The following is a 15,747-nucleotide window of genomic DNA, read 5'->3' as shown; positions in this document are numbered from 1 at the left end:
GACAAAAGACTCCGTACATTCTGTAACATCTTATTAAATATCAGGAACAAAGAATAAAACATTTGGTTGCTACAATTAGTTTACACGACTTATCTTCCAAAGTTCAATTTAAGCAGACTTGTTAAATCAACATTTTTGTTATTGTAAGTCTTAAGCCTGTTCTTTGATTTATTTGTGTTAATGAATGAAATACAAGCAATCTTAAGAGGTATAAAAAAAAAAACCTTCCTAACCCTAAATGGTTTCCGCAAAACACAGAGCTGAACAAAATGTTTGTTTTTCTAAAAATAAAGTACAACAAAACAGTGCACTTTCCAGCATGATTTAAGATTAAAAGTTATGATCTTCCTTACAAATGTTTGCTTGCAATAAAAAACATGTATATTTACATATATTTATGTGTGTATGTATGTGTATATATATATATATATATATATATATATATAAATATATATATATATATATATATAAATAACAGTTACAAAGATGAAACAGGTAGTACACCAAAGAATATTCTACATGTAGCGCCCCCATCATAAGAACTGAATGGGACAGATGTCGTTTTCCTCTGGCCACCTTATTAGAAACCACCTGCTGCTTCAAGTCAGTAAACAATAAAAGAGGTCCAGTTCTGTCAGAATAGATCAGCCAATCAGAGAAACATCTTTGCTATGTTGCGTTGAGACAGGTTTCCACGACAACCACAGTAACTTGCAGCTATAGCTCTTAATAAGGAGGCCGTCCTTAATCAACAGTACGACTTTCCAGCAAGGAAAAACGGGTACACCATACACTGCAGGACAGGAGAGGCAGGGTGTGTGTAATAAGTGCCACTTGCATTAGTGTGAGGCTGCGCGAATTGTGCGTGACGTTTGTTACATATAGTCAAAAGTTTCGTCGAACTTTTACCATGCTTTGTTGTCATGTTAACCAAGGATGGGCATAATAATCAATTCATTTGTTGATTGTGCAGAAATGTAATGTTTACCGTAAATGTTCCAATCAACACCTCTAGTCAATTAACCAGAGTTTCTGAGTGTGTGGTCTACCGCTGTAATTAGCAACAGGTCAAAAAAAAAACTTTGGCATCGGCAGCTGTGGCTGTAGGCAACCTCCTTAAAAAAAAAAAAAGATGAACTCAAGACGGCAGTAGCTGCGTTTGAAGTATAAGTGGTCAGTATCCAGTAGCTTTATCTACCTCTGCGTGCGCTTAAAAAGGTTGTTTGAGCTAATCAGCTGTTGGTGCAAAATTTATGCACGTTACACCAGCTCTACTGTTGTTTGTAATCAACTCAGCAGTATTAATGCAGACTGAGCAGTTTACTCCTGACCGCTATTACAACATTGGTTGTCTTTCTGCTGTGTTGTGTAATGTACTTGTTAATAAATGACCATAAGGTCAAAGAGAGCAAAGTTTTTATTTCCACTTTCTCATGCGTTCTAAACCATTATTGAAGTTTAAAAATGTTGTTTTTATATACAGTAATCTCTCATTTATCATGGTTAATTGGTTCCCGACCTGACCGTGATAAGTTGAAATTTCCACTAAATGAAATATTTTTGCAGTTAAAAGCATAGGAAACCTGACACCTAGTGACCAATATAGAATACCACATTCACGTCATCTTAATGCCTTGTATTTGTATTTTAGTCAATTTAGCCATTTGTATGCTTCAAAATGCTTAATTTATGCAAAAATATGTAATATTCACTGAACTATACATATTTTTTGACTAATTATAGGGCATATTCAACCACACAACTGCATGACTCGAGAACGTGTGATAGAGCGAAACTGAAATTTGAAGCGCGAAGTGGCGAGGGACAACTGAGTTTTTACATAACCTCTCTCCAATTATTGCCCGCTATTAATTAACCTTCTGTCCTCTTTGCGGTTTAGGTGAATAAACACCATGGCTATAATTAGAGCACTTATGGTAAACATGTCACAAAGGAATTGGGTGCGACCAGTCGAGGGGCTGTTGAGTCAAAATGACAACAGTTATTTAACTTGAAAGAATTGCATAAATATGTCTGTGGAATAACACTCTTTAAAAAAAGTTTCAACCATCTAGGTAGAATTACAAAAATGAACATGAATATAGTTAAAGGCCCATCCTGAATATTAACATTGCTCCACACAAGTGGCCACTAACAGTCAGCATAATAAAGACTTAAGGCCCAGTAGTATAATGTGGTCCATTCTATCAACATTTTAAGGTTAACGAGAACATATTCTTGGCACCTTTTAAATGTATGAAGTCATAAAAGGCCCTGACATGAATAGAAAGAGCAGCAGCAGCAGCAGCAGCAGCAGCAGCCACGATGCCTTATATGGTAAACAATCTATAGCGGTTAGCTGAAGCTAAGGGTGGCTTGTTCTCATCTTTCTTTTTTATACGCCGAGACGAAGAAATCATAAGTTAGCTTTCAACATTGTGCAAGACAACCAGAGACATGCTTCAGCCAACCGAGCTAGACACACCTCCCATAAATAAATAAATACCTTAAAAAAAAGGAGAAATAAACAGTAAGAAAATATAGGACATAAAGGGGGGGACGTGTTGTGTTTTTTTTTTTGGTAACAGAACAAAACTAAAAAGCTAACTCACTTTTTGGTTTATTTGCCAAATCTCAACTGGATGCTTTGTTTTCAATTTGTGATATTTTAACCAGTTTTACATGTTGGTTATATTATTAATGTAAGATGGAAGTGAGTGAATGAGTGAAAACTATCAGCAAAAGACAATCCGATCAAGCCTGATGACAGAAAGTCAAATGCTCGTTACACAATCTACTTTGCACCTTTAACCCTAAGTGGTGCAGTTGAACAGAAGTTGTATAGTGTAGCATTACCCATCAAACACGTAACAGAGGATCCCTTCAAACAGATCATTTCAATAATATACTGTACAGGGGCCAGAATTTTATGTCATCTCCCTGCTAAGGCCACATTTCTGAGGTCCCATGTTGAACAGTTTTAGGAAGATTTCATTGGGACCACTTTAGCTGTACCTTCAAGGAGCTATCTTCACTTCCACAAACTGTATTTGTTCATATAATAAGACTAGAGATGTGGATTTTGTGAAATCAAATGTTGATTGATGTCTTCATTGAGGCAAACTGGAGTGCAGTACTTGGCTGCAGCCGGTAAAAGCTCAACTAGATTACTGTTTAAGGTCAACGTGATGCTGCAGTCACACAATCGCAACTCAGCATCATTCTGCTCAATGTGAGTTCAGAACATTCAGATATTACATTTTCCCACCTCACTAAAAATAATATTTTAAATAAATTACAGTTAATTAAATATTCTTTAATTGAATTGGATGCCCAGCCCTCGATAGACAAAACTGAGGAAAGTGCCAACACTGAAAGAAATATATATGAGAATAAAGTAAATATATTTGAGGAATAAAGTTCTATATTTACAAGTCTGTTTTTAAGGAAAGTCTTATGTGTTTGATTTTTTTTTTCCTGAAAACATTTTCCAGAAAAAACAAAGTATTTCCTGAAAAAATTATACATTTTCAACAAAAATAGTAATAATCTTATGAGATTCAAGTCATTTTTGATACATGGTAAGATTAAAGTATAATATTATCAAGAAAAAATGACAAATGTAGTAACCGGTGTTGGATAAATTACTTAAAAACATGGTTATTGTTACTTATCGCTAAAAAAGCAATTTGAATTAGTAACTGAATTATTCCTCAATGAAGTAGTTATTGTGTTTTTCTGAAAAACCTTCAAATGTCTGGCGTGTGCAGTTGAGAGCTTACCATATCAGTGCATTTTGTTCATGTTCACCACTCCGATGTCCTGTGGAGAGGACACAGAGATGGTGTGCAAGGTGGATGCTTGCCAGACTGTCTGACTGAGAGGAAACTACAATAATAATGTGCCACATTTCACTGTCCGTAACGGCGCAAAACATACAGTACGTAGGCAGAAGGGTTACTATAGCAGAATGGGTTGCTTATCAAGCTGAAGGCTAACAACATAGCAGCTTTTCCATCTCTTCCTCTATAATGTTCAACCACTTCCATTTATTTTCCATACTGCTTGAAGTAATTAGGGTCGTGGATGAACTGGCACTTTTCCCAGCTGACTTTGGGGCGACAAGCATTCACTCCAAGGAACAATTTAGAGTCTTCAGTGTACCTAAGATGCATGTTTTTGGACTGTGGGAGGAAGCCACAGAAAACCCACACAGAACATGAAGACTGTAAAAGAAGATGAGCTAACCACAGGTGCCACCATGCTGCCTGTGTATAACATTTGTGCTTACATCTTATTAAAGAATACTGGTAGTGGAAGTGAGGATAACTCCAGGAAGTCATGTGATAATGATCCTTTTAAAATATCCAAATGATAGAACAAAGGCATTCCGATTTTGGGATTCTGCTCATATACGGTAAATGTAAAATGTGGATAATGCCGAAACCATACACACGCACACACACATTCATAACAGTACCAGTCAACTTTGGACTGGCACTGGAAGTAAACCGTTAGATCCTCCTTGATGTAAATTGAGTGCTAGTTGAGTTTACAGTTGTTTGTCAGAAAGTGAGCCGACTTGCCAGAGAGTGGATTCTGGACTAAGAAGACAGCGTAAAGAAGAAAAAGTCAACAATCACTGAGCTAAGGGTGCCTGACAGCCCCTTTGAACCAAGCAGACATGCATCCTAGTGCTGCAGTGCTGTAAGCCTGTTTTTGTAGGGCTGTTAGTGTGTGTCCATGTACAATGTGCATGGCATTGAGACCTTTTTTTTTTTTTTTTTTTTTGCATAATTCTCGGTTGGCAGATTATAAAAGAAACGATTAGGTGCTAAAGAGTGATCATCATCAAGTGTTAAAGTGCCAGTGTAAATGAATGCACACATGCAGACACACCAACTAGTCTCAACATGGTGGCATCTTTTTGGGAGCATGCTGGCTGCCACTTGCTTTAAGCATGCTAAAAATAGCATAGCGGGAAGTGACACAAGAAAACACACACTTCACATGTTGTCCACATCCTGCACCATGCCCTCACATCCTTTTCTCTCAGTGTACCTTCCCTTGCTCCCCAAATTCACACACTATTTGGTCGGGCTATGCCAGACTCTCCCCCTGAGTGGCGGCTCCCTCCCCTCCTCCTCCTCCTCCCTTCCCCACATCCCTGTGTCCCGCCCTGCTCCTGTAGGCTTCCTGCAGACCCCCCCACTGGTAGCCGGTGAAGGTCGGGCTGATGGGAAGGTACTTGAAGACGGCGTGTCTGCGGATGAAGTCCATTCCAAAGGGCAGGTCGTATGAGCGCATCCCTTCCAGCTCGGCAGCACTCAGACCTGAGCCTCGTTTTAGCTTCCTGATGCCTCGCTCCTCAGGAGAGCCTGACCGCAGATAACATTAACCTTATTATCCATCACCCATTTTACCCATCTGTTGCTGGATAAATGTCTCACCTGGAATAGTATTGTCCAAAATAAAAGCCACTGAGCCTCCTACAAACATGGCCGTAGTGAGGAGCACATTCAACACTTGGTCAATCTCAACGATGCCTTTAAAAAATAAAAATGTAAATAGTTTAGTCACACCCTGTGAAATACCTTGCTAGTGTAATAAGGCCAGACTCAAAATTTCTAAGTAAAATTACAATAAGGAAGTGATTATGAAGTGTTTATACTAGTGTGAAGTGTTTATACTCATAACATGATGATTTTATTCTCAAAATTATTTATTCATAACACTACAACTTTATTCCTGTAAAACTAACTTATTTCTGATATTGAAGCGTTATTCTTGTGAAATGGCCTTTGCTCAAATATCAACTTTTTTTTTTTTTTTTTTTAAATGCTATCTTTTTAAATCAACTTTATTCTATACTTAAAATTTTTTGTAAAATTCTTTTATTTTTGGTTAAATTGCGCCACCCCTATGAAATTTGTTTTCAAATGTAAAAAAGTAAGTCACTGGTCATCTTAATGACTTGATCATCTGAGGTGGGTTATGTTTCATCTCATATGTGGGTTCATCCAATCTTATTAAACAGCAGCCTATATATGCAGGGGAAAAAAAAAGAAAAGTTAGACCTGCTACACATACTGTACATCTTCACCACCCACCTGTGACCAGCGGGTTCTGTTTGAGGTAGCTGGGCAACATCAAACCAAAGAAGATGGAGAAGCCCAGAACAAAGAGGTTCCTGGAAGAGTTGAGATCCACAAACTGGAGGTTGGACAGCCCCACCGCCGTGATCATACCGAACAAAGTGCAGAACAGTGCTCCCAGCACTGGGTCAGGCAGAGAGGCGAACAGGGCGCTGAATTTACCCACGAGCCCCAGGAGCAGCATCATGGCAGCTCCGTACTGGATCACACGCCTGCTGCCCACCTGGAAACCATGCAGAGATCAGGATTAGAAAGGTGGTTAATGTGCATTAATACCACACAAGCTTTTCTTCACCACAGCTCTATCTGCTGGATCATTGCCCTACTTGGCCCCAATACCAGCTGATTGTCACAGTGAGGTGCAATACCTTTGTTATTCCCAGAACACCTATGTTTGGACTGGAAGAGGTGGAACCATTGCCCGTCCCGAAAAGCCCATCCAGCACACAGGAAATGCCCTCAATAAATATGCCCCTATGGAGACAAACCAATGAGGATGTTCCACATCACAAAAAAACTGGAGTAAACGAAGTAGAGAGTAAAGCTTACCTATTGATGGCATGGATGGGTGGTGGAGGGGCGCAAGACAGACGTGCGCAGGCGTAATAGTCGCCGATAGACTCGATGATGCTGGCGACCACCGCGCTCATCATGCCGATCACACCTGCAGCTGTTACATTAGGAACCCCCCACTGGACTGAAAGGGTAAAGAGACATTTTTGTTGTATGGGATTCCAACTTTCATTGTTGCACATCAGGAAATATGCAAACATACAACACACAATCTAGAGCAGGGGTCACCAACGTTTTTCCTTGTGAGAGCTACTTTTACAAAATGAAAATGGACAAAAGCTACTCATTTTTGTAACACAAACAAAGCGAATATGCTTTTTTTACCAGAACATTAACAAAATGCTGGTGTCCACAACTCACATTTTGTATTTCAGAATGCATTTCTTTCTACTGTTCTTTCATTATTAACTGAAAACCTGAATGAAAAGCAGGCTTGCGGGCACCTCATGTGGTCGTGGGGGGCTACCTGGTGCCCGCGGGCACCACGTTGGTGACCCCTGATCTTCAGCTTCTCAGTTGGATTTCATTTGATTGTTGTGGATGCCGAGTGTATTGCCGAGTGTACGCATGAATGTCTGTGAATGTCTGTATGTGTAGCGCTTTATGGAATGAGAGATACGAGTTCCTTTGCATCTAAACTAAATTAATATGAAGCCAATTAAAACTATGAAATACTTATTTTTCTTTTTTTTTTAATTGTAAAATAATATGCATAAGATAAATAATGTGAAATACATATATTGAAACTACATTAGTGTGTATTTAAAGGAACTTTTAACAAGTTAATGGTATATTTTTGTAAATTTAAATGACATTTCATCATCTGAGGTGATGAGTGATGGACATTTCATGCTTTCCGGTGCCCTTCAAATAAATGCCAATTAAATTAAAAATGTCATTAAACACACAAATGTCTTGATTTTTCTTTTTTAATTTGTCTAATTTTAAATAGTTCCTATATATTTTTAAAATATTATATTTCACAATTTAATCAAATAAAACAATTCCATAAATTATTTCACATATAAATTAAATGACATTTTAATTATCTATTTAATTCACTTTACATTTCATTTTGGCACAAAAACCTCCACAGTACCACCATTAGAGGGCGCTGTGGTGTTTTTTTATATGATGTCTTTCATATTTAATACAGAGAAGGGATTCAATTAGAAAACTTATGTGCATAAACAAAAATGTCTCTAAATGATTGGTTCAGAATCATGTCTATAACTATGTTTCTACCATCTCTCACTCCTTGCTTTGCTCTGTAGGGCAGTGTAGACCTCTGCTCAAAGTGCTAAAAAGGAAACACTCACAGGGATACGGGATCTTGAACCAGGGCGCAGCTGAGAGGATCCCTTGGCGAGAGTCTGTACGGGCGTAGTAGCCATATTTGTCTTTCACAGTTGGGAAGACGTCCGTCACCGTGAAGATAAAGCACAGCAGCCATGACACCAGGATGGCCATGATGATCTGCAGTAGGTGTATGACAAGTGGAGACAACCATCAGACATAACAATAGGTGGTGTAGAACTGGACTGCATCCTACTGAGCCATGTTTCTAATATCTTGTCCTTTCGCACAGCCAAATAAGATACTGGAGATACAGTGGTGTGAAAAAGTGTTTGCCACCTTGTTAAGGTCATGCCACATTCATGTCAGGACTTTGATTAGGCCACTCCAAAGTCTTCATTTTGTTTTTCTTCAGCCATTCTGAGGTTGACTTGCTGGTGTGTTTTGGATCATTGTCCTGATGCAGAAACCAAGTTGGTTTCAGCTCGAGGTCACAAACAGACGGCCGGACATTCTCCTTCAGGATTTTTTGGTAGACAGCACAATTCATGGTTCCATTTATTACAGCAAGTCTTCCTGGTCCTAAAGCAGCAAAACAGCTACTTGTTGGTATGATGTTCTTTTTCTAAAATGCGGCATTATTTTTATGCCAGCTGTAGTGGGACACACGCCTTCAGAAAAGTTAAACTTTTGTCTCGTCAGACCACAGCGTATTTTCCCAAAGATCTTGCGGATTATCAAGATGTTTTTTGACAAAATTGAGACAAGCATTAATGTTCTTTTTGTTCAGCGATGGTTTTGGTCTAGGAACTTTTTGACCAGTGTCTGAGTCATGAACACTGACCTTAACTGGAGGCAAGTTCTTTGGATGTTGGTGTGGGGTCTTTTGTGACCTCTTAGATGAGTTGTTGCTGTGCTCTTGGGTTAATCTTGGGTTAATTTTGGATGGCTGGCCACTCATGTTTTCGCCATTTGTGGATAATGAGGGTGGGGTGGGGGTAATCACTTTTTCCCCACACAGGGCCATGTAGGTTTGGATTTTTGTCTCCCTTAATGAAAATAGTTCATTTAAAAACTGCATTTTGTGTTAGCTTAATGTTTAATTAGCTTAATGATCTGAAACATTTAAGTGTGACATACATACATAAAAAAAAAAAAAAATCAGGACGGGGACAAACACTTTTTCACACCACTGTATACAATATCTTTGTAAAAATCTCTTGTTTTGTATCACACACGCAATGTACAAGTGTACTAAATGTGGCCAGAGAGACAATCCCCTACGTACAACCTTCCAGAAGGCTGTTTTCGATAATTTGCCATCTTTCTATTACCTTTTTTTTAATCACTATTTTGAGAGTCAAAAAAAGTGAGTGAAATTAAAATAAAATAAAAAAAAATAAACATGATTTTTGGTTGCACAATTGAACAGCTAATAACAAATAATGCTGTTTATTCTATGGCTAACTCTTATAGCACACTCTTCTGGTGAATATATGTAATAGCAATTCATTTGCACTTTCGATGGTAGAGCTCCACATCATGGCTTGTGACTGACAAGCGGACCTGTCAACAGCACCCGCCGCTGCTCAGCGAGAACATAAAATGCAAAACAATACGTGCTTTTATCATATTAGAAAACTCATCAACAAAGTCTCCCCAACAATGTCAATAATAAGATTTGTCGCTAGTCGCTTTTGAGAAAATATGTCGTCAAGGGGGGTTGGATGGCGCCAGACAAAATCGCCAAGTTAACGCTGGTCGCATGCCATCTGCGTCATTACTGTCACTTCGTAGGCGACTACTTTTGTAGAAAAAAAAAGTCAATTGTTTCATGGCTGCGCTTCGCGTCATGAACTCTACTAGCATAGAAATGTGTTTTCTCCAAGTTCGTTTATTAAACTAGGATTTCACGACTGTCTTTTGCATAATCCATTTTATTTTATTTTCATATATTATGTTCTGTAATGTTGTATAGCAAATGCTAACTGGAGGTAATACATGATGAACGCTACGTAGCTTACATACACTTTCACTTACATATTACTCAGTTTATGTACACAACTATTGAGGAATTATGTATAATTATCTTTATTGGTTTGAATTGTGAATTACTGAATGCTATCAACTATTTTGATCACCTGTAAACTTTGAAACTGTGACTGTGAAATACTAATCTTTAGTATTTAGTATACTAGTTGCAAAGTTTACCGCTTAGATTTTATATATGCTATATGTTTTATAGTACAAGGTAGATCATTTTGATTGTGTGATCCTCTGATATACATGTACAATGTACATAAATACTCATATTTATCAATAAAATTAATACATTTATATTCTCTTATTATAGTGGGGAGGTAGATCTTTGGGGCAAACTAGCCCACAGGCTGAAAAAGTGTGAGCACCCCTGTGCTAGATACATGTATAGCCTATTATGTACATATTGACCACAATTAACTTGAAATCAAATATCATAAAAACTACACTTTATTTTGAAGAACATGCACCGGAATCACCTGTCTGCCCTGTTGGCACTTGACAGATAAGGAGTGGAAGAAAAGGCTGAGAGAAAGGCATTTAAAGTTAATTAATGCATTTATTATTGAAGCCTGTGGAAAAGACCCTAATGCTGACATTATTACCGACAGTAAAACCGACAGCGACGCAGCAACGGCACGACACAGCGGCGGCAGTCTGCCTCCCATGCAGCCCACCACCACAGATTCAAAAAATCCTTGGGGAAACCCTGACATTACTACATGTACAATACGTTACAAACTGACGCTGAGGGGATGGTGCGTATGGATTGCGGCAAAACATCACACCACATTGGAAGAAGTATTTTAACTAACATGGCAGTCTGTATGTCCAAATGTTCATAAGTAGTAATCTATGCAGTTGCTTTATGCCTCTATGGCCAGCAGAGGGCAGAAAAAGCCTGATGTTCATTCTGCTACATGATGGCACACTTGAGGACCTTTCCAGCTCTCAAAAGGAATGACAAACTATGTTAAACAATGTATACGTATAATCAATATTAAGTCAATTAGAAAAGAGGTCAGATATCCATTTATTAAGAGTTAAGGGTGCACTTACTGGGAACATTTTAAACACCTGCAGCCTATAGGTAGTCCAGCCTTTCTTTGCTTTGTAGACAGGCAACGGGAAGTGGACATTTCTGGCATACTGGGAGAAGAGAAGAACCAAAAAAATAGTCCTGCAGACACAAACAATGATCCTGAGTTTAAGGGAACAGAGTGTAGCATATATGATGTTTGAATTGCACTGCACTAACAACTAAACAGAATAGAATAATTAAAAACCCTAGGTCAATAGTTAGGTGGAATGTACTGTATACACATGCCATAATGCTCAAATGTGGCTGTGATTGATTATAATGTACTGATTTTATCAACAAGCTCATCTCATCTGGTCTAAACATATTCCATTTCCCCTTGCTATATCTGGAAAAAGGCCCCAGAGGCTACAAAGACAAATCAATTGTCTTAACTGCCAGAGAAAGAGCAAGTCAGTGGTAATTACAAAGCCTTTTGTGTCCGTGCGGCCCTGTGGCTATGACACAAACAGCCATGATGACACAGCAGTGGCCTGAGCAACACATCTTTCGAGTGTGAACTTACATTATAGCGATGCCCCAGTGTTTGCCCGCTCTCTCCCCTGCAGCTTGGAAACCAGAGAGGCCGATGAGGGCCACAGTGGGGGTGATGGTCAGAGGCCCAATATACTTCAAGAGGAGCCCAGGCAGACCCAGCGCCCCAATACACACCTCCACCAGAGACGACACAATGATGGCCCCTTGGATCTGAACCAAAATGAAACGGGGGTCAAACATGCTTTTCATATTGTTGAATTAAGAACATTACCAAAGCAGTCACAACTCTCACACAATTGTAATAATCACTTTAAAAAGGTCCCGTATTATGCTGTTCAACAATTTGAAACAAATAAGGTCACACAAGTGTGTTGTCCAAAATGATGATGCTGGAATTTAGACAGTTTAAAAGTTCTTTTAGTATGCCCTGCTGGGAATATGCCATTTTGTGCATCAGTAACTTTAATGGTAAGGAGATGTGTTTGTCCATGCCTGTCTTCAACACAATGTGTGGCTCCAAGAAGCGCAATTGTGTACTTTATCCACTTTTTACATATACTGTACCTGTACACTCTAACTCTGCACTTGTCCACTGTAACAGATGACGTATAGCACACACAACATTAAGGAGCGGGACAGGAGGACACAAACGTTAGCAAAACTAGCATACTACAGTCGAGTGCTCAGTACAGTGCACCTGCAATGTGTCCTATCACAACTATGTAGATGACACTCAGATCTACCTGTCTCTGACGGCAGGTGAACATGGTCCTGCAGATTTACTTTGTCACTGCACCAAACAGATCAGTGTGTGATGCAAAACAACTTTCTCCAGCTAAACTCAGACAAAACTGAAATCATTGTCCGTGGCCCACAGAAACCAAGGGAAAGTGTTATTAGCTATCTTGAGAGTCTTTCTCTAAAACCTAATCATCTACTTAGAAATGTAGGGGTAATAATGGACTCAGATCTGAACTTTAACAGCCACATTAAATCAATAACATCAGCAGCTTTTTTCCACCCCAAACATTGCCAAAGTTAAGGGAATAGTGTCTAAACCAGATTTAGAGACTAATCCATGCCATTCTAATCCATGCCATTCTAATCCATGCCGTCTCCAGCAGGCTAGACTACTGTAACGGCTTTCTCATCGGGCTCTCTAAACGAGCTGTAAAACAGCTGCAGTACATCCAGAATGCTGCTGCTCGAGTCCTGACTAGAACCAGGAAATATGACCATATTAGTCCAATTCCCAGGTCTCTGCAATGGCTTCCTGTCCATCAGAGAATAGACTTTAAAACAGCTCTGCTTGTGTACAAGTCTTTTCATGGTCTTGAGCCAAAGTACATCTCTGACATGTTAAGGCCACATAAACCATCTCGAGCTCTGAGAAGCTCAGGGATGGGTCTCCTGTAGGGGCCAGAGTCATGACTAAACACGGTGAGGATGTGTTTCAGTTTTATGCTGCCAAAATCTGGAACCACCTTCCGTAAGATGTGTGACAATCCTCAAATTGGCAATGCTCAAATCCAGGCTGAAGACGCTTCTATCCAACTGTGCATGACAAGTGAAAGTATTTTATCTGCACTTTTAATTTTTTTTAAATTCATTTTTACTTTTTATTGTTTTATAGAATGATTTTATGGAATCTTATGTCATGATTTTAGAGTGATTTTAATGTTTTATGGAATGATTTTATCAAGTGATTTTACCCTTCTTTTCTGTAAAGCACTTTGAATTATCTTGTGTACGAATTGTGCTCTATAAATAAACATGCCTTGCCTTGCCTCACCTTACAATCACATTTTAACAGCATCATGCTAGGTTAGCATATTCACTGAAGAAAACAAAACGATAAAACTTGCAGCTCCCACGTCTGTACCTGACTGACGGATAGTTGGCAGAGATCCAGGCTTTAAGATTCTGTGAAGCCTGCCTTTTGTGCAATATTAGGCGTATACACGGGGCAGGCTCATCTAGCCAAGGGTGGGTCACATGCGGTATTATGTCCACGAGGAAGGACATTTCTAGTTTATGATGCACACATTAAAAGCAACAGGCCCATTTGAGCGCCTCTTCAGGTAGATGCTAGATTTTTTTCTCACCTTTGGTGCTCCTACAGTAAACAGGCTCTCAGGACACCTATTACTGTTACAGCATAATTATAGTGTATTTTGCATAATAGGGGATTAAAAAGTGTACTTTGGACCATAGGGGAAAATACGCTACGCTTCGGGGGTTTTCTTATTGGTTTTGCCCTCATTTGTTTTAATCTTTTCTTCTACCAGGACATTCCCGCTGTTCCACATACGATAAGTAAATCTATTCGTTCTAGCCTGATTGGTTTCATGTCAATTATGGGGTAGAGAAAACAGTTAATCAGCTGTGTACAAGCAGAAAAGGTTAATGCATATCAACAAGTGTGACTATAAATCAAGCCCTGAGACCATTTTAAGTCACAAGGCTGCCGTTGGAAAACATCTTATGAAGTGGCTCGCACTTGGCCGCTCTTCAACTTTAGTTGAGTAAGCAGTTATCCAAGTAATGTTGAATAACATGTTGCTGGAGGGCATGTTTGGGCCTACATAATATCATTTTCATTTCTTGTTTTGCTGGCCGTTTCACTTCCAACCACTTCCCCAGCTTTCAAGTGTGTGTGTTTAAATTTTGTTGCCTTGTGTTGTCTCACTTCTCGTATCCTGGGATGCCAGATGTGCTCTGTGTGGAGGATCTCCGTGCTGTTTGTCTCTAATAGTATCTCTAAAGAAGGAACAAACAAGAATATGATGAGTATAAAAGGTAATTCTCTGCAAGCTCGATGGTGAACAGTAGGTTATTATATCAGGTGATCTGTACCAAAAACAGGCCTTACCTGTGTTGTTACACTTCCATTTGTCCAGTGACAGAATGGCTCTGGACGGGGCGAGGAAGGCGAAAGCACTGGCCTGGAACAAAGGCAACCTGGACACCAAAAAGCATATACACAAAATAATTGGGACCTTAGCTCCATCTGAAATGGGAATGACCAGTGATAGCATCAAATTGGCACAAATTATTAACTCCTACAAGTTCAGGAGCTGAAATTTTGACCAAAATTACATGACCAACCATAGCGACAATCGATTTTCCATTTTTGAGAACATATTTTTAAATGGGATGGAAGAACATCACTTAATGTTTTCAACTCCCGTTTTCATCTCTTCATGGATGTATTGTAGCTCAACTTCCCATAGCAGATGTGATGTTACAGTATTTCTTCAGACAGCAAACTAGTCAACACTGAGTCCACAGCCCCTCTGCTGGTTGAAGCCAATTAGTAAACTCTAATTTTGCCTCAGTTGCTTCATGATGTACTCAACAATCATTGCCACAAAGTTGACTTAGCGGCCTATTAATCAATTATTATACTCATCCCTATTATTGACAGTGGGCAAACTCACTCCAGTCATTTTCTCTCTGTCAGTTGTTGTAAGTACATAAGGTAATGCAGGTACAGGTGGTCCTCAGATTATGGCGTTCCGTGTTACGGTATTTCATGGTTACGAACACGCTCCCATAAATTCATTAAAAACTTAATGTTGGGCCATAAACACTCGACCTGCTCGAGAACTAGTTACAGATGTAATTCCAATTTCGGTGCAAGTCACATCTTACACCTAAATGAACACCTAAGTCACTCACACTGTACACACGAAACTCTGTAACCTGAGGACAACCTGTATGTGTTTGATTGACAAAGTAGTCATAGGACATTGTGCATCCAAACAGAACACGGAACAATATTATCTTCGAAAATTGTTGACACTGCGCATGAATTGGATCATACTAGACTGTGCTGGTAGCCGGGAAATGTACAAACGGATAAGAAGAAAAAATGTTTTTAAGTGCTATTATGGGTCGATAACAATGGATTTGGGATTTTCAGACCCTCCCGTTTCTCACGCTACCTGCTTGGAGTCACACAGGATTAGGCTGCACGTCTATGTGCCTCTAAGGATTAACATTTGTTAATGTATCCTTAGGAAAGCACTCACTTGAAGACGCTTTATAATGACATGAAGATTGAAAAGGGGGGAAAACGCCAAAGACATCACTGTTGAGAGCTTA

General features: G+C 39.2%; 1 protein-coding gene across 4 annotated transcripts in view; it reads right to left on the bottom strand.

The window, feature by feature from the left end:
- Positions 1-14: 14 nt before the first annotated feature.
- slc23a2 (solute carrier family 23 member 2) overlaps positions 15-15,747 on the bottom strand; it is a 58,056-nt gene continuing 42,323 nt past the window's right edge. For all 4 annotated transcript variants that reach the window (XM_054774961.1, XM_054774962.1, XM_054774964.1 and 1 more), the window contains 10 exons: positions 14,513-14,601; positions 14,330-14,400; positions 11,669-11,850; positions 11,124-11,244; positions 8,048-8,204; positions 6,705-6,852; positions 6,524-6,629; positions 6,111-6,378; positions 5,451-5,546; positions 15-5,378 (listed from right to left, as the gene is read on the bottom strand). In XM_054774961.1, coding sequence (XP_054630936.1) covers positions 5,101-5,378; positions 5,451-5,546; positions 6,111-6,378; positions 6,524-6,629; positions 6,705-6,852; positions 8,048-8,204; positions 11,124-11,244; positions 11,669-11,850; positions 14,330-14,400; positions 14,513-14,601 — 1,516 coding nt within the window. In that variant the 3' untranslated portion in view covers positions 15-5,100. The remainder of the gene's footprint in view (positions 5,379-5,450; positions 5,547-6,110; positions 6,379-6,523; positions 6,630-6,704; positions 6,853-8,047; positions 8,205-11,123; positions 11,245-11,668; positions 11,851-14,329; positions 14,401-14,512; positions 14,602-15,747) is intronic.

This window comes from Dunckerocampus dactyliophorus, chromosome 4, assembly GCF_027744805.1.
Source record: "Dunckerocampus dactyliophorus isolate RoL2022-P2 chromosome 4, RoL_Ddac_1.1, whole genome shotgun sequence".
Lineage (NCBI taxonomy): Eukaryota > Metazoa > Chordata > Actinopteri > Syngnathiformes > Syngnathidae > Dunckerocampus > Dunckerocampus dactyliophorus.
The sequence above is the reverse complement of the archived record's forward strand: the minus strand, read 5'-3'. Positions and strand labels throughout refer to the sequence as shown.